The sequence below is a fragment of the Desmodus rotundus genome, chromosome 2 (genome assembly GCF_022682495.2).
Source record: "Desmodus rotundus isolate HL8 chromosome 2, HLdesRot8A.1, whole genome shotgun sequence".
NCBI classification, from domain to species: domain Eukaryota; kingdom Metazoa; phylum Chordata; class Mammalia; order Chiroptera; family Phyllostomidae; genus Desmodus; species Desmodus rotundus.
In genome coordinates, this window is record NC_071388.1 from 6,998,811 (window position 1) to 7,026,298 (window position 27,488).

Below are 27,488 nucleotides of genomic sequence, written 5' to 3' on the forward strand. Positions count from 1 at the left end.
GCGTCCCCTTACAAGGGGGCCCCTTTGGTTCAGCAGTATTGCCTCAGAGTGGGAGGGACCGCGCCTCTCCCTACTTCTGCCCCCCTCCCCCACCCCGACCCCATTCTCACCCCTCTCATCTTCATTCAGGTGTTACCTGCTTTGGAGACCCCCACAGGCTCCAGATCCCTTTGAGACTCAACCCAGTTTCTCCTGGAAAGTTCTTTTTGACTCCAGACTTCCCATCCCACCTCACCTTCAAAACTGGCTAGATGTCCATCTTCTCTGCTTCTAACACACCTCATGCATATATTTTTGATGGTTTTATTGAAATCAGTGCACTTCTCATTTGTTCTCCCTGTTCCCCCACAGCCAGCTGACATGTTTCCCGTTTCTCACCCCATGCTGCTTCTCTCTCAAGCCATTTGCTACCTCCTGCCATGCACTGTAGTTGTTTGCCTGTAGGTCCTCCCACTTGCCCCAACCTCTTGTTGGCAGACATCCTGTTATTACTTGATCTCATTAATAGTAGATGTACAGATATTACCTGAATAAATTAAAGAAATTATACAAATTAAAAAAACCCTAGAGATTCTTTGAGTTAAAAATTGTTTTGATGACAAAGGTAGAGTCCAATTATGTTATTATCATACGCTGTGATCGTTTTCATTTCTCACTTGAAATATTGGACTAATATTCTACAAAGTGGGAGCAATTTAATGAAACTATTTTATTTAAAGGTGTTTAAAATGCACACCTATAGCTGTTTGACATCTACAGAGCTGGTAGGAATTGATGTACATGGAGACAAGTGGCCCAGAGTCCTTTCCAAGCAAGGACGTGTGCCCCAGATTCTGGGAGTGATCACAGGTGGCATTCTTCAATTATCAGTCACTTCAAAAACAGCCCCTACAGAGATCCACCTCACCACGGACAGGTCCTTTCTGGGTGGCCTACATCCAACGACTGACTGAGGAGGGCAATTCTGCCCCGACTCGGGACAGCTCTAAAGGGCTGTTTGTGCTCCAGAGCTGACTGTGGGGTTGGGCACGGCTGCCATTCACCTATGTCACAGCTCATCTTCAGCCTGTGCCCAGCACTTCTCTTTTCCTCCTTCCACGGGTGTTACACCTGGGCCTCCTTGGTAAACACCCTGTACATTCACCCCCTTCTCAGAGACTGTTCCCTGGAAAAGCCAACCTGCAACACCTAGTTTGCTTCATCTAAAGTTAAAAAAATGATCTACTATTAATAATAAAACCGGGTCTGTTTGAAAACCTTCCTCTGTGTATTGCACCCTCCCACCCACCCATCCATCTTACATTTATTCATTTCAGATTATGACCCCAGAGGAAGTGTCATGTGTACTGGGTTCTCTTTTAATAAGACCCTTCCGTCTGTGGTTAGCAGTAACTTACTCTCCTGCAGAACAGAAGAGGGACAATAAAAGTAGGTGAAAACAGTGTAAAAGTTTAACTTTAAGATTGCTTCTCATGACCTATGAAAAGTCTGAGTTTGTTTGGTTTTACTCACTTTACTGTCTTAAATTCTGCCAGTGGTCAGGACTGAAATTCTGTCTTTGTTTTCAATATAGGGTTTTGCATATTTACAAGTTCAGTAAGTATATGTCACACATAACTAAAATGAGGAAGAATTCAGTCATTGCTAATATCGGAATTAGCTCTCAAGAAATCACAAAGTATCAACTCAGAATAATAAGAGAGCATGGCAAAAATAAATCAAAATACACATATAAATACTCAAGCACATACATACAACACATACTCTGGATAAAGGGTTCCCAGTAGGTGAGGCCTAAAAACTAGGGTTCAACCAACAGAGTAGCATAGTTAACATACAGTAGTTTAACGTGGGAGTGAATCGGAGATAAGAGTAGCGAACTCTTCCACAGTGATTTTTGAACAAGGCGTTTTGGGCTGTCAGACGGTGAGAACTGTGGAGCCATAAACACGGCAGCATGAGTGGAAAGGTAAAAAAAAAAACCCTTTTTTTCCCCCAAAATTGTTCAAAATTACTAATTAAGTTCATGAGAGAAAATATAATGGAAAGATTTTGGGGAAAAATCCTTAAGGCATAATATCGAATTATAAGGATGAGAAACCGACTGTTATTCTCATCAGCTAAAAAGGTAGTACACAAATTAGATGTAAAGAAGAAAAAAGGCAAACTGCTTGGAATTTGGGAATGGAAAAACACTAAAACTGACTGAGTTTCTTCTTCGAAAGCACTTTCAGGAAAATAGGTCGACCAGATGCTTGCACTGGGAGAGGGTGGAAGGAATCACGTGGTTTCTTGAGGTGATTCTAGTTCTTAGTCACAGGAGATGTTTCTTCAGGGTTTTTTATGGAAGGAGGTTTATAGCCATTACCACATCATGTTGAAATAAATAGTTCTTTAACATTTAAAAATGATAAACAACTTTGGAATTCTTGAGAATTTCTGAGTTCAACAATGACTCATGTCGAGGTCACACCTTGAGTCATAGCTCCGTCAGATCGAGGAGAGCGGCTGCATCTCCCCTAACTGAGGACAACAACTCGTTTACACAGGAGAACTGGTAATAAACCCGAGTCGTTTTCTGATGAACCCGAACTAACCCGTATCTCTAGTATTTAAAGAAAAGCCACTTGAATCATCATGGCATCAAAAAAAGAAATATAGCTCACGTTTTACTAATCCGGGTGGAGAACGACTCAGCTAGATGGGTTGTGATTATTTTAGATTTGTTCATAGGGACTGCTGGTGAAAGCAACGCCATGTGACCGCAGCACCGGTGACAATGGGCAGGCTCAGTGACAGAGGCAGCCCTATCACCGGCACGCATTTTAAACCTTAGCTTCTTTTCCCATGGGCTTTGTAAAAATAAGGATTGTTCATAATTGCAGGTTATTTACTTGAGGAATATTTTCCATTAATTTGACTTGGAAAAGCTCATCATCCTTTAGAAGCTCGGTTATTAATCATAACTGACGTGAAGTGGCTGCATTTTGAGCAAAATGATAAAATATGTCACAATGAAGGCGGGTATAAAAAGGTAGTTATGATATTTCAACAAAGCTTTGTCAATTATTTTAACAAATTTTGGGACATTGAATTGGTGATATAACGACAGAGAAATACTGTCAAAGGCCTGAAAATAGACCAATAAAATGGTCTGGTTTGCTTCTGTGTGTTCCACCCACACATTAGTTACATCACAGCATAAATCTGGAAAACTAATTCCACAGACAGACTCTCTAGCCTTTCAGGTCAGTGGTATGTCCCTGCCCAGGTCTCCTTCATTCTCTTGGTCTTAATGGTACAACATGGTTTTCAGCACTGACATGTACTGATTTTTAATTTTTTACTTTTTTAAAGATTATATTTATTTATTTTTAGAGATAGGGGATGGGAAGGAGAAAGAGAGGGAAAAAAACATCAATGTGTGGTTGCCTCTCATGCGACCCCTACTGGGGACCTGGCCTGCAACCCAGGCATGTGCCCTGACTAGGAATTGAACTGGCAACCCTTTGGTGTGCAGGCCTGTGTTCAATCCACTGAGCCACACCAGCCAGGCCCGACTTTTTTAATGAAAGGTAAAGAATGGAATCTTCCAGGTATTTTTGTCACTTGTAGATAACTTGAAAAATTCAGGATTGCAAAACCAAGATATTTTGTTCTTATGCCCAGATCAATACACATACCAAGCAACTGGTTCTTCCTCAAATAAACTACCAAATTCTTTGACTAAATTGAATACTCAGCACAAGGAAATGTGTGTGAATAAAGATATGATTTCAGCATATTCACATTATTAAGCTAATTAGCAGTACTTGAGTGAGTCTACCTAGTGCAGGGTGAAGAAACAGAACAGAAAATAGAGAGTAAATGAAAAATACGAACTACTGATAAAAGTAAAATCTAAAATAACTAAAATAATTCTTCATATATAATTAAAGTAACTTTAAAAAAGATTTTATTTATTTTTATTTTATTTATTTATTTATTTATTTATTTATTTATTTAATTGAACTGGTGACCCCTTGGTTCACAGGCAGGCACTCAATCCACTGAGCCACACCAGCCAGGGCGATTAAAGTAACTTTTGATATAAGCTTAATTAAAATAAACATGTGTGTTAAATATTCATTGTAAGTCATGCACACAGTGAGGACTAACAGTGGGATTCCTACATCATAAAGGCCACAGAAAAGCAAGAGTTCAAGAAATGAGAGAGGATCTACCAGGGAAATATGAAAAAAAGGAGGCAAGAAGAGTGCTTTTTTGAATATATAACAGATCATTAAAGATGCAAATATCAGAGATTATAGCAGAAAATAGGTAAATCAACATCAACTATTCTGAGTGGTAATATTAACACTCAGTCTAATAACTGATCAATTAAGGGAATTTTAGGAAGAGATGATTATTCAATGAAATAAAACACATAGAAATTTATGCCCAGCAATATAAGGAAAACAAATATTTAAAAAATTAAACTTCCATGGAGAAAACTTCAGTACAATTCACAGAGCTAAAACCGTCTCTGTCCACCCCCCCCCCCCGCCCCACCATGGCCCCTTGGCATATAGAGACGAGTAGAAAGTGCTGGCTATTCCATACACTGTATAAGGAAGACGAACTCAATATATAGAGAAAGGAGAAATCGGACGCCTGCTTCTACTATATCTACAACCCTCAGTGTAGATTAAAGACCTAAATGAGGACAGTGGGAATGTAAACAGAGTAAATATTAAAAAACACGTAGAAATGTATCTTTCATGGGAGACTTCTTAATCAAGATCCCATCAAAGACAAAGTTAAAAGACAACAAACAGTCTTGGGAAAGACACAACTTAGAGAAAAGCAATTTGAGATATTATTGTTCAAAAAAATCAATAAAGAGTTTCCTTGAAGAAAGGTACCAGCTTCATTTTCTAGAATAAAAGAGGAATCACACAGCAGTCTACCTCCAGGACAAACCTGCACAGAAGAGTGGACGCAAAGAGACTGGAGCTCAATTCTGACATCCCCGTGAGCAGGAAAGAGCAGGTGGATGCTGAGAGCACAGACCCGCAGCCCAGGAGAGTGGAGGCAGCCACCTGAGCATATGTAAGCATGAGTTCTTCTTCGGTCGTTTAAAAGGATGGAGAGTGGAAGTTCCCCACTTCATTGGCCTTTTTTCACATCAGGATATTAAATCAAGAAAGAGATTTTAAACTCCCAATTGAAATCATAAATTGCCACCAAAGAATGACATCTTTGATGTATCACCTTTATGGCCCCCTACTAGGTCTATTTTCTCCCATATTATTCATAAGAGAAACCATGCATTCCCTCAGTGGTCGTTGAAAATCAATATAAAAATTTTGCGAATGACTAAAATTTATGGCCACACAACCCTCGCAAAAAGGACCCTAAATTAAACATTGCTCAACTTTACTGAGGCATCTACAAGAAAAAAATGACCTTGAAATGCTGTTTTCTTTCAACAGTCTTGGAAATGACCCCAGTAGCTAGAGAGCATGAGAGGGGAAGGAAGGAAGTGAAAGTGATGGAGGGAGAAAAGAGTCTCCATCCCTGACAGAGATGGGTTTGGAAGCTGGTGGAAGCTGATGGCTGGAACAGCCAATGAGCAAATGTCAGAAAGGGAGAGTGGGTGACACTGTCAAGGCCGTTTCTGGGCACAGATGACATCAGCCGTCAGGAGCTCTTGAAGAACGACGGCATTAGAAGGTGGCATTCCTGGCCGCTCAAGTAGACATGGGGGAGAGCAGACCTAGGCTCAGCAGCACAGAAAACGTGTACTCATATCCCCACCGGCACCAGCGGACGCTCTGCGAGAATGCTATGGCGATGGGTGAGATGCAGCATGTGACAAAACGCTGCCCTGGAAACAGGATTTTGTCTGGGTGGGCAGAGCCTGGTCTCTGTTAGGCTACAGAACACAGAGGTTCACTCCCCACGACTTGGAAGCACTCTCAGTGACACCTAATTCTTCCTTCAGTTCGAAGGGGGACATGGTATATATGGATCTTAAACCAGAATGGGAGAGTGCTGCACATATAAATAGAAATCAAAGACGAAGGAGCTAAGGCTCATGATAGTTTTCTTTGCATTTCTGGCATTATCATTTTATCTCATTAATGGCAAATGTTAATTTTAAAAATCCATAAAATATAATTCTGAGAGCTTGCTTCTTCTTAGATGCACTTGCCCATTCTTAGTCTCAACTGCGTCTCGTCACCAGCGTTGGCCCTCCAAATCCGCATTTCCGAGTTCCCACGGTCTGAGACCAGAATGGCGGTCCACGGGCACTGCATACAAACCACGTCCTTCATAAGACTTTCTCAAGCCACTGATGTTCCAGGTTCCCTGTCTCGGCCTCTCCATCGTCCAGACCAGAACTTCCGGACTCATCTTGGGTTTTTACCCACCCTCACTTACCAAATCCATTCCTTCCTTTTTATCTCTCTAATTTAATATTCATTCTCTCTCTGTGTCTGTCTCTCTCTCACCTTCTCTTCAATTAGACGCTCAATACCCTTCGCCTGTACTTAAAGTAATCTTCTTTCTTTATTTTAAAAAAGCTTTTTTTTTCTTTCTGGGTTCTTTGCCTCCATTTCTCCTGCTTCAACCTTGGCTTCCCACTGCAATGTAAATTACTTTTCTAGACACACCCCATGGAGCTGTATTGAAATGCAAAGATGTATGTGTGAGTCTTGAATTCGCTCCTGGACAACTGTGAGCAAATCTGCTCTTTCTCACTGTTTCTCTGATTGTGTTTGATCTCCATTACAGAGTCACTGTGAGGGTTAATTAAGGTTACACATATGAAGGTGTTTTGTAAACCATAAAGTTTAGTGTAAATATAAATAGAAGGTGACATTTTTATCTAGCAGCCAATTAACTTCCTGGCAGTGTTGGTCCCCAGCAATTAGAACACTCAATTAGTCACTGTTCAAGTTCAATGTGGCACCTAAAATGAGAGAGAAAAATCTTTGAAATGTGTTAAATATATCACTGCTTGTTAAATTGAAGTGAAAGAAAGAAAGGATTTTGACTTCCCCCTACATGCTGGAAGGCAGCAAAACTGGGCCTCTGGTGAGTCAGTGTATTTCAGAACTGCTTAAGTTTCAGGCATTATCAGTAATTCTGTTATTTATATCAATATTTGAGGGTTTTTTTCAAATTTCCAAGTCATGATACAAAAAAAAAAAAAAGAAAGAAAGAAAAAGCAAAGGGCCATGACTATTACCAAAAAAGACAGGGCTGGAAAATAGTCTCGTTTGCAAATGGCGTCTAAATGCGCATGTGTGCACACGTACCGCTAGTCACTGCTAGAGACGAGCCTCCTGGAAACAATCTAAACACTGTTTGGTCTCACACGGCAGCATTATTGATGCAAACAAATGGGCCCCCTTCCAAAGGATGGCAACTTCCAAGGCATCACATATGCGCTCCTAAAATTATCTGAAAAAAGTATGCGCTCTGTAGTCTAAAGGGAAAGGTAATGGAACTGTATTTATGTGAATAAAACAAGAAAGATTGTTTTTCAATCCTGATCTACAGGGAGAGTAAAAAGTCTGTCTTTCCTGTGATTCAGCTGATCCCTTATCTTTCCCCTTATGATATTCTTATCATAATTGAAAACAGTCAACATTATTAACTTTTTTTTACAAAAGCTTTGATGGACTACAATTTTTGACCATCAGAGTATGATTTAATTTATATATTTCATTTCAAATTTCCGTGTTCAGAAGTCAATTCGGTTACAGCCTTTCTAATGACATCTGAGTAAAGGCTAAACTTATTAACGGCATATAATTGTTACTACCTAATGAAAGTTAGAAGTCATCGTAAGCAAGACATCTGAGAAGTATCTCAAACCGAATTACTTTCGACATCGTTGCTAGGGTTCAATGCATGTGAATATGATGAAATATGCCCTAAGCTGACATACAAGAATCCAGAAACTAGTATTTTTATCTGGGAAGTCCTACACAGGTTTAAACAGGCCAAACCCTATCCACCCAGCTTATAATTTCCTCTTTTGATATATACCCGTTCGTTTGTCTCAAAAAGATAAAAAGATGAAATTAAATGAAAGGTAGGATATTAGCCAACAATTGTGTTCAGTTTAGAAAACGCCCCTTAACATCGAAGAAAACACGTTTTGGTGCGGTGATTAACTAAAAGCACATGCTCTGTCCTCTGCCCAGGTGTTCACAAGACACTAACTTACTTCTGATGAACACCAACTGAACAGATATTTCTGGAGCAAGTTCTGTGTTTCCGCTTCCTGGTAAACCCATTGTTAAAGCTTTTCTAGTCACACGTTTGTTAGTGTGTGACCTTCTCATAAGATGGGGTCCATGGAGTGATGTGATGTGTCACCTAGAAGGCCATTACTAGACGCTTGCTTTGTTGAAAGTTTTGTTGGTGGTTGTACGTTTCACGGAGATCTTTCGGTTTCACGACAATCTTGCCTCTGCAGGGCATTCTGCTGTCTGTCTGTCTAATTTGATGGCCACACCTGACATCCTCCTTCCATCTGGCCCCCTCCTCTGCCCTCCCTAATGCCAGTCTCCGCTTGGCTTCCGTCACCTAATCAGGTTCTTATCTCTGGGCTTGGTTTCTTTTCGGGAGGGTGCTTAGACATTGGGTACAATTCATTTTCTGAGCTGTTGACCTGTTTAGGGCTGTTCTTTACTGAGCACATGTTAATCAGTGAAGTGAACACACATTCTTGAAGTCACTGGCAGGCCTGTTTGTATTTTAATTCACTATCTTAATGTCTGTTGTTTTAATGTTTCTTCCTCTCTTGATAACTCAATCTTGTCCCAAGCGTGAAGGTGTGGGTGCAGGCTGGCAGCTTATCCAGGAACCTCATAGCTTTGGCCACAGTGATTGGTCCAGGAATGGGCTGGTGGCCTGCAGGGAGCCAATCAGAGTCCCTCCCCCAAATCTGCCTATTCGGAATTGTCAGGGCAGGGCTCTCTGCTTTCCCTCAATAGGTTGTGGGCATGTAAGTCCAGACAGCACCAGGACCAATTCACCTGCCAAATATGGAGAAGTTCCTCTGAGGGCACTGACTGAGCCCATGTGCTGAGGGAAGCACCAAAGAGAGAGCAGGTTCAGATGCTCATTCAGGGTCTAGATCAAGTCTGCCCTGAGGCCTAAACTATCTCAGCTCTTCTCAAAGATGGGTTTAATACTTCCTAGAGGCTCCATCCGTATCTCCCCAACACACTGTTGGAACTCGTGCTGAGCTAGCTTCATTCAGCTTCCTGCACTTGGCAATCAATAAGGTCACGATCAATACACTGATTTATCTAATCTTGAGAATTGAAAGAGATAAATTTAAATTTCAAGCTGTCCTTGCTTGATTTTTTTATCAGATATTATCTTCAGATATTTGGTGAATCAGTTTTCATGTGAACCTAAGTCTGTTTAAATTCTTTTTTTATTATTGATTTTAGAGAGAGAAAGAAAAGGGGGGAGGGAAGGAGAGAGGGAGAGAGAATGTGAGAGAGAGAGAGAGAGAGAGAGAGAGAGAGAGGGAGAGAGAGAGAGAGAGAGAGAGAGATCGAGATCTGTTACTTCATCCATTCATGCATTCATTGGTTGATTCTTGTATGTGTCCTGACTGGGGATTGAACCCACAACCTTAGTGCATTGAAATGATGTTCCTATAGGGAACCCTTCCAAGCGTGGGAAATGAGGCCCAGCCCCCACTCGGAAAAGCCAGTGGGGAGTGAGATCCGGCACACAGGCCCCACGCCCATGGACAGGTTCTCCCGAGGGGAATCAGGCCTGCATTGTACCTAAGCTGCTATGAGACTTGCTTTTGCTAAAACTCCCTCACCCTGGATTGAGGCAGCAAATGTTTACTGAGTATCTTTATCTTCCCAAAATCTGAGCTAAACCTCCCAAGTATGGAGTATAACCGGTTTGACCACTTTTACATTTACATTTGCAAATGTCCTTCTTTGATGTATTTAGCAACATCCTCTCCTTTGTTGTCTGTAAAAGATAACTACCTAAAACAAACCTGAGCATAGTAAATGAGGACCATCCTTGATGTAATGTGCCTAGAAAAACAATAAAAACCTGTCCAGGTGGAGGTTTCAGGGCCCTCTCTCTGCCTTAGAGAGAGGCCATGCCGTCCCTTTTTCTCCACAGGATTTCTGTAGTCCGTGTGTATTTGTCTATTGCAGCCACAACACAGGATCCTACTGTCCGGGATCCGCATCATGCTCAAACCCCTGAACTACCCGGTCAGGGCCATAGTCTGTTTATATGATGTTAAAACCTAGAGTGAGGTATACAAAGGCCCTTGGTGGCCACACCTAGACCTGGGGCCTTACACATTATCTATAACTTTACATATTCTTTCTTCCCGATGTCTCCAAATCTATAGTCCAGATTCCTAACTTTCACGCCCTCATATATTCAACTTCCTACTTAATGGATCCACTGGTTTGTCTAATGTATATTTCAGCCTCAACACATCAACAACTTGACTTCTAATTTCTTCCCTTAAACTTCTTCTCTGAATTTCTTGCCAGCTCCACTGATGGCAGCCCTGTACTTTCCTGAGCCCTGCTCAGGCCAAAATTTGGGCCTTTTCCTTCCATCTTTATTTCCCTCATGCCCACAATTAGGAAGTCTGATTGAATAGACCTTAACAATATGTACAGTGTCTGTCTTCTACCTGCCACCTCCACCTCCCTCTCCCTGGTCCAAGCCTCCCCGCCTCTCACCTGGATCAGCTTTCTAACGGGTCACCCTGCTTGTCCCTTCTTGCCCTTTAGTGTAATTCTCAGCACAGGAGTCAGAGTAGGATTTTTAAACCTGAGTTGGGCCACGTGACTTCTGTCTAACATCATCCCAAAACTCCCCCATCTCATTCAGAGGAAAAGTTCAGGTCCTTCCAACCCACGCCCTGGTGCGCCAGGTCACACGTGAAATGACCTGCGGATTGTAACCTCATCCCCTGTTCACAGCCCCCTGTTTGCTCTGGTCTGGTGTCACTGGCCTCCTCTGCGATTCTTTGAGCTTTCCAGGAACATTTCCGGCTCTTTTGTTCTCTCTGTTCCCTCTTCCTAAAATGTTCTTTCCCCAGGTATGTGTTGGGCTATCATGAACTCCTTTATATCTTTTCTTAAATCCCACCTTCTCAAAGAAGCCTTCCCTGACCACCGTGCTAAATACCACAAACCCCAAGTCCCCAAAGTGTCCCACTCACCAGCCTTTCTCACCAGGTAATGATAATGAAAGATTGTACTAAATGATCTCATCCTCACAAAGGAGCTGCAAATGTGTATACTGTGTAATATGTGCCTAAAAGAAAAAGCTCCTGAAACAAAAACTATTTGATTAAATTACTTCCTAAAATCATAGATATATTGGTCATAAGAGCCAGTAAGTTCTCCTTCAAGGCCTAAGCTGGTCTGAGTTGGTTTCTGTCACTTAAAATCAAAAGGATCAAGATTAACACATCAATTTATGTTTGCCTGGAACATTTTCAGAGTATAAGCTAATCATTCAAATGGCCTTTGAATTTATATCCTCTCAAAAATTGAAATCAAAATATTTATGTTTCTCCAAAGGCTATGTCTGAAGGTTTTCTCTGAAAGAAGTAATGTTAAAAGCAGACAAAGGCCAATGCATAAAGAAGTTCACTGATGCATCATTCATAACAGATAAATATTAGAAATAAACTAAGTATTTGGCACTGGAATACATATTTTCAAAATGTAGTTGGCAGAAACCGAGGGGTCTCTTTGGGGGGCTTGCAAGAGGACAACCATTTTCATACCAGTACTAGGACATTACTAGCCTTTCTTACTGTGCTGACATTTGCACAGATGTGCAAAAGCAATGGCGGGGAGGTGGGGCTCTTGGGGCCTTAGCATAAACCACTGTGTCCACGCCAAAATGTGCGCATGGTCATGCATTGTTTACTGCCACACTCTCCCGATTTTTAAACCAGTTTTATTTAAGAACATTTGACAAAGCCATAAAAATAATAATTTTAATAAATCTTGACCCTCAGGCCATGTCGTTTGTCATGTTCTCTGTTCTGTGTTGACAAGATGGAGGGGGCGCGGAGCGCGTCTGCTGCTCACGGAGTCAGAGAGCTGACTTACAGCCAAATGCTTGTGCGCTTGCTTGAGTCACAAACTCAACTAGCCACTTGTCTTTTTCACGGAATTCCACTTTTCTTTGAAAATGGCCATCTGAAAGCCGTAGTTACTCACGCCCTGACTGGGTGGCTCAGTTGGGTGGGACATCATCCTGTGTGTCAAAAAAAGGTTGTGGGTTTGCTCCCCAGTCAGGGCACATGCCTCGGCTGCAGGTTTGACCCCTGCTCAGGGCACCTGCCTGAGTCAACTGATCAATGTTTCTCTCTCTTTCTCTCTGTCCCTTCCTGTCTCTCTAAAATCAATAAACATGTCCTCAGGTGAGGATTCAAAAAAACTAGTTATTCAAGCTTGTATAATTGGCAGATATTTTTGCTGTAAAAGAAAAAAAACGAGTCTCTTGCTCCTATAATTATAACTGATCCTGTTTGTTGCATATAATAAAATTCAAACTTTCAATTAAAACCCAGAATTTTGGAAAGCCTGTATCTGCCACCATGAGCTCGATAGCTCCCAGAACTTGAAGCCCTTTCTGATGAGATCATGGTGAAATTCTTATGTTGTATAATGACTCGTGTCAACCTTTGGAAGGTCTGTAGAATTCAGTGAAACGATAACTTTTAAATGATCAACTTATCACGTCACAAAACCATATGTGGGTGAAACATTCATTCACGGGGCATAGACCAATAATTTTCAGATAAGAGTACCAAAAATTCATCGATATGGCTCCTAATTCTCATTGCAGCTAACCTCCAGGATACTGCCCCGGTATAATTCTCTACATAGCATTGAGTACTGTGAAGTCTCTTTATGGCTTACTCGCTTGTTTTATCTGGCTATTGTTTTTCTCTTCTGATTAGAAGCAGAGCTCCGAGAGAGACACAGACCTTGTCTACCTTCTTCAGCACTGTTTTTCTCCATGCATAGAGTAATGCTGGGCATAGAGTAGATGTTCCATAAATGATGGTTGAAGAAATAAATACAACCACAAAACAAACTTTATGCAGTTTGCCAAAAATTTCTAATTATTTGAGGAAATTCCTCAGACATGTGATTATTGAAATAAAATATTCAAAATTAGTTATGTGTAGGTATATTTAGTATAAAATACATAATTCTTATTGTATAACATGTAATGCATAACAAACTATATATTGTGGTATGTGTTTACAGGCATCCCTAAAAAGGTAACTAACAGGGTTTGTGTGCAAAGAAGGTTGGGGAAGACCATGATAACCCTTGCAACTCTGTAACTAGGCACCAAGAGACGATTATTGGGACTGGGGAGATAGCCTGGACCGCTCGGGGAGGCAGCTTAGTGGGGCAGGAAGCTGCTTCCACACATTTTTGAATTTTTTTCATAATATATTAGAGCTATTTTCATGACCTACTTTATGCCAATTGTTTACATAGTTAAAATTTTCCATGTTCTGTTCTGCTGAGGAAACCGAATTCGGGAATGGAAAAAACAGTTTCCCCTAAGCATCTGCCACCACAAAGCTTGTGTCCCGAGTCTTGTCATTTCACTTGTCTTTACTAGTAAGGACACTGAAGGTGAGTTGCATGACCTCTAAAGTCTATCCTGAAGGCTAGATTCCATGCTGGTCCGTGCCATGCTGTAAAGAACAAGTTAAGTTGGGAATATTTTCTGTGGGGTCCTTTAATCATGTCGTTCCAATGCTGTTTTTTGACCTGCTCATCTCTGAGATGAGACATTCACCTGCAGCCCTCTGTCTTCCAGCTGGATTCGAAAAGAACTCCCTCTTGAGAGTTTTTAGGAAAAAAAAAAAGGAAGATGTTTTAAAATTATCTGTCAGACAACTACATAACCAAGCCAATGACGTGTTTCTTTTTTCCTAGGGTCATATTAAGTACACATAGCCTCTGGACCACCAAGCCAAATGTGCCCATGAAAGGAAAGCTGTATCGACCACGGGTCTGGCGAAGACGTGGTGGTAGAGAAAACAGAGCATCTAGTCTACTCTAGCATCCCTCAGTCTTTATAAGTGAGGAAGGTAACTGTCTTATCTTAAACACGCAGGGTCTAAATTATCCCACTCCTAACTGTTGAAACAGTTGAGCTGAGTAATGGTGAGCTGAGTGGGGACAGAGCAGGGCGGGTCAGCCTTACCTTTGACTGTCACGTGGACGCTCTGGCTGGTGGAGAGTTGTGGCTGAACCAGCACGTTGCATGTATACTCTCCCTCGTCGACCTCCTTTTGCACGTCTGAGAGTTTCAGAGTCCCATTGTTCTCAAATGCCACTTGGCGGTGGTTGAAAGGAAGCAGGTTAGAGTTCTTATACCACTTGATGGAGTAGTACGGATAGCCAATCACACGACAGTGAATGTACGTGTCACGTCCCGCTATTGCTGTGATATTTTTCATTGGTCGAATACTTGCAGGCCCTAGAGAGACACAAAGAAACTCTTGAAAATAATTTAAGGGTACCTCTTATGTGCAGAAATGGGTACACTCTTCCTTGGGTTAAAAATGTAGATTGTTTTCACGTAAGGACAACTTTTTCAATTAAATTTTTCTGCACTTGGCATTTTCTCTAAGATGGCTTCAGTTCCTTTTAGAGTCATTTATTTGCAAATCGACTCAATGGACATTAAGTACTTTAACTGTTGACTACTTCTATTAAAATGTTTTGAATTATATGACAGAGGGCAATCTCACCAATAAAAAGTAACTGGCCCGCACTGAACAAGCATGCTCTTTTCTTGAGATCACTGGTAGCGACTCCAAGGTTTAACTCCCTCTATAGTTATGAAGATGGAGGTTATGCCAAGTCGCACTATGGATGTAAGTTAAATACCATGTCCATGAAGGTTTCCCATGAATGTTGTAGAACGGAAGAAGAGTAGGAAGGAACGAGCATGCAGAGCATAAACCAGGAAAGGATCAATCAAGTGGACACGTCGAAGAGTAAAACTGCAGGACAAGCTGACTAAAGACACCGAAATGCCATTTCCGACATTGTCCGGGTCAGTGCCATTGCCGAGTGGGGAGGAAGGAGTAGGAAATGGAGCGGGACAGCTACTCCGTTTCAGCATTCCAAGACCCAGCTCGGTGCATGCAGAAACCTTCTTTTCCACTACAATGAGTTATGTGTGTTTTTTGAGGAGCTGATTTGACAAGCACCTCTTACGTTTATTCGAGCCTGGTACAGGACGACGCCGGCCGAGTTGTTGGCGGTGCAGCGGTAGACGCCCCCGTCTCGGACCTGAGAGCTGGAGATGTTCAGGTAGCTGACCACGTTCCCCTCCGACGTGATCATCTGGCTGATGCGGTGGCTGCCACCCTTGAGAATCGGGTCGTCGTCCAGGGTCCACGTGATCGTGGGCAGCGGCGTGCCCTTCACGTTGCACATGAGGGAAACCGGTTCTGCTGGACTCACCACTTTTTCACTAAAGGCAGAAATAATTTTGGGAGTTCCATCTGCAGGAAGACAAATTATGGAAGCAAGTGTCACATACGGATTTTTAAACAACTTCCAAACCCGTTTACTTAATGATTGGGAGGCAGATGTCGTGCTTATTAACACTACAACAAACTGGTTTTATTGCTAAAGCTGCATTCCAATCAGAACTAGATTTCATTTTCGAAAGAGGTCAACGCAGCATTAGCAAGCTTTATACAATCACTTATGCATTTCCTATGTTCATAATAAGAAGAACGATGATAAAAACCAGACAGTCATGTTAAACAATGTCAGCTCCCAAGAAGTCTCCAATTCGAAACTGGATGGCCCCACCTGAAGTAAGAAGCACAGGGTAAATCCATCCCCCCACACCCCTCCCTTTAGCTTTCCACTTCTCCGCAGTTAATTAGGGATTGCTTACTGGGTAATTGTGAAGGATTGAAGGAGAAAGAGAGGAGGGGGTGGAGCAGATGATCTCATCTTCATTTTCTCATAAGAAATCATCTTTTATAGCTTTAATGACATGATAAGTGCACATAAATTTCCATGAATGCTCTGGAATGGGTGGAAAATAAAGTTTGACCCTTTTGGCATGTATTAACTGTCTCTCTAAGTATCTTAAGTGAGGTGGCCATATAATTTGTCACCCACCCTGGGACACTGTGGAGAGTGAAATGGGTCCTATGAACGATTACGCTAGGAGAACAGGCACAGCCCGACTGTCCCAGACAAACCGGGAGCTTAAGCAGAGGGAAGTTTCCATGGGAATGTCCCATATTTCCAACAAGGCCACGTTTTCATATTCCATTATTTTTCTATCGCATATAAGGACTATTTCCCTCCTATTGTATGGTAGTAACCACAAATGCATATTTTTTATATGACTCTCTTTGAAAAAAAGGTAAATACATGCATATTAAAGAGAAATGTGTGAGTGAAAAGAAGGAAAAGTTACCAATAGTCCTACCCGCCCTGGGCACATAAATTAACACGTTGACACTTTTCCCCCCTGGGTGTAAGTGGGTCCTTCAGACATAACTGTGATCACATGAAACAGGATTTCTGAGCCTGGGAATAACCCTTGCTGGAGGGAATTTTTTTAATTGTATTCACTTTCAGGGTTTATACATAATGGAAGATGATAATTAACAGATCTTATTTTTTAGTGTTTTAATTTTTATTTTAAAAGTTATATATGTGTGTGTATATGTGTGTGTGTGTGTGTATATATATATATATATATATATATATATATATGTATAAATTGTTGAAAAGTATAAGCAAAACAAATGTGGGCAACAAAACTGAAGCTAGCTTGAAATTCCAGCACAGAAAAACAGCTGCTAAGACCTCCGAAAACCCTGCAAGCAAGAGGTACTTGCCACCCCAAACCTTGCAGCCTATCTCTGTGGCCACCTGGGCCAGCTGTGTAGGGTTCTCACTGGGGGAGCCATTCTGGGGGGCTTCCCTACCGCCCTCTGCCATCTTTTCATTTGCAAATTCCTCACTCTCAACTTCTTCATTCCAACTCATGTTTAGGTGGCTGCAGAAGGACCTCAAGTATGTTTTTCCCAGGGGCATTCATCCACACATAGCATCTTCCATTTCCTTGGATTGTAGGCATCTTCCTTTAGCTGTCAAAGGTGAAAAACAGAGCTTCCTAATATTATAATGAAGAACTTGTGGGACAGCGCAGAGCCTGCCTCACCACACTCTGCGTGTAGCTGACAGAGGAGTTAGACGCCATCGTGGTCGTTAGTCTCCGTACATAACCAGCCCTTGGGAATGCTGACATTATCTTATTTCACCTTATAATTCGATGTTTTATTTTAAAGGTGTATTTAACTATAAATGTCTTTGCCCTAATTGGTACCCTAAGCACTGAAAACTCATCTTCTAAAGTCTGTTTGGAAAAGTTTACACTATTTTTTGTAGATAAAGTTTACATACAGCGAAATATATTGTAAGTGTGCAAACAGAAGGAGTTTCATTAAAACTCAGGTACACCTGTAACTGCCGAAACAATCAAGATACAACACTTTCCCGGGACCCCCAGTGTTGTTGGGTGTCCACCCACCAGACAGCAGCGCTGCTCTGATGCCTATCGCCATGTATTAGCTTTGCCTGCTCTTGACTTCAAAACGATGGAACCCTAGAGTGTGTACTCTTTCCGGAGGCATCGCTTCCATCACAACTACAGTAGAGTTGGCAAAATTAGGGAAGGTGACTTTGGAACAGCGCTATAATGTTGGTCCACACCGAGTCTGCCAACTGACCAAAAATGCCCCTTCTAGCTATTTTTTTTCCTGGTCCAATCAGGGTCACGTTAACAATGATTTACCAGCTCTCTACTGTCTTTTAACCTGGAATGTTTTTTGGTGTCTTTTGTGTTTCTTCATTTTGACATTTTTGAAACTGGTTACTTGGTAGCCAGTTGATCAAATTCAGCTTGTTTGATAATTCTTCACGATTTGATGCAGGTTGGGCATTTTTGGCAAATACCATGGGAGCGATGTTGTTCTCATTTGCTTATTGGCTGTTTGTGTGTTTCCTCTGTGAAATGTCGGCTGAAATTTTGTGTGTATTTTTATGTTAGACGGTTTGTCTTTGTTATCAATTTGTAGGAGTTCTTTATGGATACTGAATGCAACTGTACACACACACACATATATAAGTGAACAAGTGTCCTTGTACATAAACATGTCTGATATAATGGTAAGATATATTTGTCAGATATCTTGCATAAATTATACATAATGTTGGCCAGATGTTTATACAGTACAGGGTCTGGCACAAATAATGCCCCTTTTTATTACAAAATCTTTTATCACTAAATCATGTAATTCTGTAACATAACAATATCACACTCAAGCATACTGCATGACATTTTAGGTGAAATGTTCAAATTAAAACAATAAATTATTACGCCCACATTATTACCCTATCAACCACACTCAAGCAGGTGTTACTTCTGTCAGACCTTGTATATATTACATGTAAATGTGTGTGTAAAATATTTTCTACTGGTCCGTAGTTGCATACATTTCACTTATATTTTATCTACATTAATACATATGTGTGCATGTACGAGTGTATATGTACCTATAGCTTCAATCACATCTAAAAGTTAAAATCGTAGTTCTTCATGTGAAATATAAGAACATTGCAGCAAATAATTTAAAATAATTTATATTCTGTCCTTTATGTTATTATATCTATTTATGTTATGAACTAATAATATAGTGTTGTAATTTTATATTTGTCAAGTGTTTAAAGAAATTGAAAGAGAAAAAACTATTTTGCTAAATGTTTACTAAAATATTTATCATTTCTCATGCTTTTTATGCCTATGGATCTGACTTTCTATTTTAGGTCATTTTCTTCACGCAGAATGAGGTCATTCACTATTTCTTAACATGCAGGTCTTTCGGCATCACATTCTTGGAGCTTTTGTTTATGGAAAATATATAGAAGTGTAGGCTGACAGTTAAAAAAAATTTTTTTTCACCATTTAAAGACATCGCTCCATTGTCTTCTGTCCTCCAAAGTATCTGATGAGAAGTCGTTCACGATTTACATTGATAGCCCCCTTTACATAGTACTTTTCCCCCTTAGAACTATGTACTGTTCTGTTTCTCTTTGATTTTCAGCAACTTGACTCCGACGTGCCTGCCTGTGATTTTCTTTGTTTTCAGTCTTCTTGGGGCTTGCTGAGTTTCTTGGATCTGTAATATTATTTTTATACCAAATTTCTGGAAATGATAGATGTTATTTCTTCAAATATTTTTCTTCCTCATTCTCTGAGTTCTGTTTTTCTGAGCCTCTAATTACATGTATACCAGGGGATCTGATTAATGTCCTACATGTCACTGAGGCTCTGCTAATGACATTTGGAGTCCTCTTTCTCTCTGTGCTTCAGATAATTTCTTCTACTCTGTCCTCAAATTCACGAGTCCTTTCTTCTTCCTTCTGCAATCCTCCATTAAAGCCAACACAGTAAATTTTTTCATTTCTATTAGTTCCATTTTATAGTTTCTATTTCTCTGCTGGTCTTTCCTACATGTCCATTCATTATACTGGAATTTTCCATTAAGTTATTGAATGTATTTTAAATATCTCTGAAGTCCTTGCCTGCTAATTCTAATACCTGGATCCTCTCAGGACCTGTTTCTATTCCCAGTTTGTCATCTGTACCCTATTTTTTTGTTTGTTTCTCTGTGTTTTGGATATCTAGTTATTTTTATCATATTCTTGGATTCTCCTTCAACTTTTTTTCAGTTCAGGTATCAACCAAGTTTTTCAAGGAACTTCATTTTCATATTTTAAGACTCACTACTTAAAAGGAAGGTCATTTGCTCCTTCTTAGAATCTCCACTTACCTCTCTCAGCTGGCAGGTGATTCAACAGCTCAGACCTCTTCCCTTCTGCACCCCAATCCCATAAGGCCGTGCTTTTCTGCTTTCCCTCTGTGTTCTAGTCACCCCTCACGAAGACTGGAGAGTATCTTCAGAGGAAATGTGGTATCATTGTAGATACCACCTAATCTTTTCCCCTCTTTTAAGGGCCAAATCCTTTCTGCCTCCCTTTGGCTGTCCCTTCAGTGTGCGCGTATAGCTTCATTTTCCCCACTTTTTACCTTCTTGCAGGCTCGTTAGTCTGATACATGCTATCCCATCATTTCAATAAATAGGACCTTTTCTCATTCTTTTTTTTGTCCTTCCATTTTTAAGTTATTCTGGTTTGATCTTGAATGTGTAAATATAGGATTCCAGTTTTGTTAGACTTCCATTCCAGTTTCTTTGGCCTAGTAGGAAATACTCTCCAATTCTGCATTATATCAATGGCCATTCTTAGTTCAGAGTATCATGAGTTTTTACAGTTATGTTAACCCATAGTACTTTGTTGGTAGTAACAGGAGATTATAGTTGAGGATACTAGTTAGACAACGTTTTAAGGCAGATACTAGATACGTACTTGTAGTCCCATTTCTGCTCTCCTTTGCTACATTAGCACTGTCATCTCTCAGAAGAGAAAAAATAAATTGAAGCTTCTTGTCCTGAATGGAAACTGACATGCGGCAAATAAATCCGTGAGTATGCTTAGGGTGCTCCTCTACCTCCTTTTTTTCATTCAAGTGACAGGCTTTTTTGGAGATGAAAGCAGACGTTAATTTCCCAGGGAGACCTGCGTGTCTTCGAAATCTTTCTTGCTGTCACTCCGTGATAACCTGAACCCTTTCGACATCATTATGGATTATCAATATGCTCTTTAGGTTTTCTTAGGCACAAGATGGTTGCCATGGTAACCAGGCCTGGAAAGGTAATCTCTCCCTTTTCTACAAAGAATCTAAAAATAGGGGCCATGTGAGGACTACAGTGCATCATCATTAACAATCCAGCTCTGTACAAACTGGTTACTTTCTGCACTTAATTACTATGTGGAACACGGTGTCAGGCATTTAATATGAGGTCCGGGCCTTCAGCTAATTTCATCTCTGCTTTAAAAAACTCATTGCCTGCAAGTAAATGCTTGAATCAAAATAAGAATGCCATTTAAGCCTATTTATTCTTAAAAACTGACTGAGGTTAAAAAAGAAATCACAGAAATACCCTTTCAGCACCAAGACATATTTAAACTTATTTTCATCCATGAAAGGATTTTATTTTGTCTCCCCTTAGAGTCCATGCATGTAACTATTTTATATGTTGGTAACAGGAAAATTCTAAATTATATATAAAGGCACAGTTAAGACACACAAATATAAAGATAAAAGCTAGTTCAATTATCTGGTGATAAACATATGTCTCACTTGAATGTTACTTTAATAGCTTCTTTCCCTGGCTGATCAATAAGCCTGAAGGTGCGAGTAGGCTGCAGACAGTTAAATAAACAACCACGCCAATAAAAGATATCTGAAACCTATTATTATACCACAAGGTAATCCCTCAGAATTCCATTCACCTAAATCTTTGAATATGGGGACCCAGCCAGGGATGACCCTCCAAGACAAACGCCATTTTTCACTCCGTCAAGCACAATATTGAAATGTTGCCTTGCATTTCACATCTAATACTGTGCTTCTCAACAAGGGGCTATCTTGCACCCCTGGGACATTCGGCAACATCTGGGGACATTTTTGGCTGTCACAATTTGTAGAAAGGTGCTATTGGCATCTAGTGTGTAGAGGCCAGAGGTATTGCAAAAACCTAACAGCCCTCCAAAAAGAGCGCTGTTGAGATCCCCTGGCCTAGAGGACGGTGAACTGCCAACCACACCGTGAGTTTCACAGTTTCAGAGATCTGTATTGTGCCAAGTAAGTTTAAACATGTGTGTGCGCAAGGTTCATGTTAGTTAAATTTATGTGAAATGACATTACTCATGTTACTGCCACCACGTGCAATTTTCATTTCTCCAGAGCCTGTTCTTTCACTTGCCTGCTTTGTCTTGAAAAAGTATGGAGAGTTATTAGCTGCTCCTATAGATAGAAAGGTTTAGAGGGGTATAAAGGTCAGACAGGTAAAGAAAGGTCAGATAGGTATGCAATGGAGAGTTCTCAGCCCTGTATTGCCCTTTATTCTTCTCTTTGAGTGCTCTGGGTTTGGGCTCTTTCGCAGCCGAGCCCTACCTATATGGAGGCCCACTGACCTTCAAGGACCACCTGCACCACTGACCTTCGAGGACCACCTGCACAAAGTCTTGAGCGGACAGCTTATCCTTGCGCACAAAGCACTGGTACGCGCCCCCGTCACTTTTGACCATGTGATCCATGATAAGGTTTTCGTGGTTGGTCCCTGTGATCCTCACATTTTTTCCAGGGTTGAGGATTTCACCGTTTCGGTACCAGGACAGTTCCTGGTCCTCACTTCCTGTCACGCTGCAGGACAAGGAAACCTGGCTACCCACGCTGCTCTTAACTTTCCTGGGGCTGATGGTAGCTTTCAGTGGCTCTGGAGGTTTTGGGTAAGAGAAAACAGAGAAGGTAAAAAGATCACACGTGTAGATAGCATTTCAACAACACGCTGGGCTCTCGACAAGGCAAGTCCCTCACCGTAAACCCATTCCGCAAGTTCTTATGCTCAGGACAATGTTAGGGCGGGGCGTTTTGTGGGCAAGTACCCTCTTTGCAATTTGTTTTCCTGGACTTCTCTCTCTATGTAGCAAATAGACTAATATTGGTCAAATTGCTTTCTCACTGAATACGCATGAGTATTAACCCACTGGCAATATGAAATGCAGTGCACTGGTTACTGGGACAGACAGAAATATTTGAATATTTAAATCCTATTTGCCTTGTCTCAAGGTGGAATAGGTGGGTTTGCTCTGGGCCATTCCCGCACACACATATACTCACTCACATCCCTTATGTGGCTTAACCAGGGCTAATACCAGCTGTAAGGAAACAAGCTGATATGGGAATTCATGACCGTGAAGCAGGGGTTTGTTTTGTTTGCTCGTTTAAAATGAGGCTCACTGGTTTGGACAGGGTTGGAAACCTCATCCTTGACTTCCTATGTTTTCATTCAACAAACCCAATTCAGTTTAGCGAGCTTTTATTGAACATCTACTGTATACCAAGGACGGGATTAAAATCACAGATGAGACAAAGATGAGTAACATTTGTGGTACAACTAGCATGTACCATAAAGTTAGCAAACACCTTTGTACATTATTTAAGCCAATCTTCCCATAATCCTGCAAGTTTTGTGTTATCTCCATTTTGCAGAAGAGGAAATGGTTGTTCAGAAAAATTAATTAACCAAATCCACTCAACAGGTAAATGGCAAACACCAGTGTTTTACCCCAGTTATTCCTACTGCTAATGTCACCACACTGGGAAGTCTTTGGGTCCAAGGAGCTTAGGGTTCTAGGCAGATAAAACAAACACGAGAATGAATTTAGTAACAAAGTAGTTTAATAGAGACATATAATATGTGGCAAGGGATCAACAGAAAGTCCTCAGATAGCAAGCATGGATAGAGCTGCGGCCAGGGGGCACTCCAGAGACTGGGGCCTGCTGAACTGAGGCAGGATGCACAGCCACAGCGCAGGAAGGGCTCCAGGTTTGGATGCCAGACTGGTCTCTGCAGGGGAGGAGCAGGAGAAAAATGACAAAGGCTGCCTGGGACAAGGCTGCAAAGAGCCCCGTATTTTGAAATTAATTCAGAGGACACTAAAGAAAGCTTGCTGGAATTTTAAGAAGTGAGGGCTATAGTCAAGCACATTTTTAGAAGAATGGGTTGCTCATATTGTGTTGGACAAACCAGAGTGGAGACATTGGTCAGTGAAGAGGCATCGCAAATGGGGAGTTGAGGCACAATAAAGACTCCATCTGAGACAGGGCAGAGGTGAACAGCACAGCTGAGAAACACTAAGATTCAATCTCTAGGACTTGGCAGGACTTGCCCAGAGAGAGAGAGAGAGAGAAGGCTTAAAAAGGACCAAGGGTTTAAACTTTGCCATCAGAGGTGGCTTGAGGAAGGAAGACGTCTGGAATAATGAGGAGAGCCATTTACAAGGTAGAGATGGTGGAGAGTTTGGTTTGGGACATTGTTCTTTGAAAGTGCCACCTACACATGGGATCTAAAATTGGGAGACATGCTCCACTGGCACTCAAAAAGAAAAGAGCGGAGGCTCAACATGTATATTCAGGCCTCTTTCCAGAGGGGAGGAGTTTGAGCCAGAAGAATAAAAGAGAGCACCAAAGGAAGAGAAGAGATCAAATAGAAATCTGGAACCCAAGAGAATGCTTTCAGTCAAGAGGAGAAAGAAAAAAGACAAAGGAGTAGTCAGAAGGGAGGATGGGAACATTCAAGAAGCCTTTGAGAACCTGTCGAAATGTGCCAGAAGAGTACAATGGTGAAAACGTATATTCAGAATGAAGACTTGTCCACAAATGACTTTAAAAGTGTAGAGAGTGGTCAATGCTTTTACAGGGAAAGCAATAAAATGCTCTGAGTTGAGCAGAAGATGGGGGTAAGGGGATGCGGAAAGGCTTTGGGGAAGGGCATTGCCTCGAATTTGGGAAGATGGGAAGTTTCAGACATTCACGTATTTGAAACCCACCCTCGAGGTGGAGGGAGCAACATGACTTGCAGTTAGGAAAATAATGGGTTTGTACGGGGAATAGGAAGTGGGGAGATTTATTTAGCAGGCGTAGATGTTTTTGAAGCAAAACTATGGGAAATATGACCAGGCAAGTTCACTTGGGATGCTTTTGATAATCTTTGAAGATATAAACTTTATTCGACAGCAAATAGGGGGCCATAAAACATGTTTTTCCACAGAGGAGATTTTGAGCCTGTGGGAATAATTCTTCCTTGCTGCCCAATGCTTCATTATTTCATGTGCAAGGTTCCTCAGCACTAGAAATGGAACTGTGCCAGCACTGTGTTCCATTTCTTTCTATCCCCAGTCTGAGCAAGTTGGAGTGACATTTGTAGGACTCACCCTGGGCTGTTGGACCCAGAAAGCCACTGGGATATTTAAATATATTCTCCTGGGCTGGGATTGCGCTAAAGCAGTCTACACCCAGGGTGACGTTGAAGAGCACTTCCATAGTCAGGCAGGGGCTGGGGGAAGCCAGGTAAGAAAATGCCTCCCTTTCAGTATCAGACCCTTGTGATTCAGTTTCTTCAGTTCAGTTCATTGAACTATATATATAAAAAACACTATATATATTATATAACATTACACTGGCAACTAAGAGCCATCTATTTTGACCAACATTCTGCCGCCCCATTCTGCCCACTTGGTCTTGGGTAACCCATTGTGACTGGGTTTCCGTGCAAGCTGAACTGAGGGTATTCTGCAGGATTAGGGTGTTCCCCTCCATGCTCACACCCTCGTTCCTCGGAGTCTGCCTCCAGCACCCTTCTCTACACAGTCCTTGAGACAGTCCCCACACGTCACCTGGAGATTCAACAGATCCGCCATAACTGGGCTAAATGACCTACACTATTGAGTCCACGTCCAATATTTGAATAATTTCCAACCCAATAATTTCTACTGGCTATAGCCCCATTGAGGAATTTAAAGTAGCACCTGGAAGCAGGCCAAAGACAGCCACCATGGCCTGACTGTGTGATAGCACAGTCCCACCCCCCTTCCTCTGTTGACTTCCAGGGAGGCTGGCCCTTCTTAATTCAACAGCTAGGTAACGTGATCTTGGACATGCAATCTGGGGCCTAATAGGAATCTTGGGATTTTGAGAACGGGAATCAGACAGACCTATATTCAATCCTAAGCTCTACATTCTCTAGCTGTGCAACTTTGAGTAATTTGAGGGTCAGTTTCCTCATCTGCAAAATGGGGCTAATACTGGTCTCAGCAGGACTGTTGTGGCAATCAATGGAATATTACAGAGAAAGCCCCGAGGTCAGCTTGTCACAAGAGCCCCACCAGTGGCAGCCACCATCACTGTTGTAAGTTACCATCCAACTTACGTTTCACGTACAGGCGGCCTATCACCTTAGCAGTTCCATATCTGTTGGACACTTCACACACATAGCTGCCTGAGTCCAAGGGACGAGTGTTCTCAATGAGCAGCCCCGTCACGGTTTTCTGGAACCTTCCAGAAAGTTCCAGGGGCATGTTGTCTTTCAGCCAGCGGTAATCTGGCTCAGGGTGCCCAAGCGCTTTGCACGGCAGCTCCACACGCTGCCCTGCCATGGCTTTGCGATGATCAAACCCATCCAGTATGGATGGGGCTGAGTTCGCTGGGTCTGTGGAAGGAAGAAAAACTCTTAGATGCAGTGAAGGAGGAGCTGCGGTGGTCATTTAGACTCACAGGACCTCACGTATAATTGAAATTCTGTATGTCATACCAATTATTGACACAGATCTGTAAGGTTTTGTATAGAAACAGAAAAAAGAAGTCTTATCAATATCAATTTTTTCCTGCTCAAAATCAGTAAGAGTTTGAAGTGGAAATATCTTTATTTTTCATCCCCTACTGAATACGAAGAACTTCAGAAGCAGCATGCTTCAATGGGAGTCGCTCTCTCAGGTCAAGAACTGGGTGTTTTTATAACCAGAGAAAATGGACTTCCCCTTTCAAGAAAGCGACAGTAGTAGAAATATTTAACATTGGTATACTTTAGGTCACAAAACAGATTTTTACACATAGTTATTAAAGCTGGAAGTGTTTCATTTTATTTATTTATTTAACAAATGTTATTGGAACCCCAAGTCCGGAACCAGCCCAGAGTCAGGCATTGGAGACACAGTGGTGAACAAGACAGGCAAGGATGTCCTCGCAGAGCTTAAGTTCTAGTTGGGTGGGTGTGTGAGGGCCCAGGAAACGTATTAGTAACCAAACACGAAGATAATTGGGCTTGTAGTCAGTGCAGTGAAGGAAATAGATGGGATGGCAGAGCGAGTGAAGGCGAATGTGTTGGGGGTGGTGTGAAGGGGCTTTAGGAGTGGTCTTTATGGGTGAGCTCTCTGAACAGATCATATCTGAGGGGAGATGAAGGACTGAAGATAAGGTGTGGCAAAAATTAAATGGTTAAAATAAAGAAGCTTCCAGATGATCAATTATAGCATCACCCTGTTGTTAGAAACTTATAATGGATCATTAGCTGTTCTACCAAATGATGTTTGGCCTGCATTATAGTCTTGAGCCACATGTGGGAAAGGGCAAAACCTTCTCAAGATCTGGGGCATGGGAACCACTCAGCTCCATGTCCAAGCTTGCTTGGGGAAAGCGATGTCCTCAGGGATAACCACGAAAAATGTAAAATAGAGATCCCTGATTGGATGTTTCAAATGAAACGCAGCGACCTTGCCTTGCTCTTTCTTCTAATTCTTCCTATTCAGAATAGCAGGAGCAGCCACACTGGTCTCCGCAAGGACATTACAAAACACACGTGGATTCCTAACACTTAATTATCTTTGTCTCAGTCACAGAATTGCTATGACTGTTGGCCCCCT

General features: G+C 41.6%; 1 protein-coding gene across 1 annotated transcript in view; it reads right to left on the reverse strand.

Annotated features, from left to right (window-relative positions):
- The window catches only part of LOC123480257 (cell adhesion molecule DSCAM), a 452,836-nt gene that overhangs the window by 107,751 nt on the left and 317,597 nt on the right, over positions 1-27,488 (reverse strand). Inside the window, exons 5-8 of the mRNA XM_053917294.1 lie at positions 26,000-26,278; positions 22,229-22,504; positions 15,278-15,574; positions 14,263-14,538 (exon numbers count right to left, since the gene is read on the reverse strand). Of these exons, the coding sequence (XP_053773269.1) occupies positions 14,263-14,538; positions 15,278-15,574; positions 22,229-22,504; positions 26,000-26,278 (1,128 nt within the window). The remainder of the gene's footprint in view (positions 1-14,262; positions 14,539-15,277; positions 15,575-22,228; positions 22,505-25,999; positions 26,279-27,488) is intronic.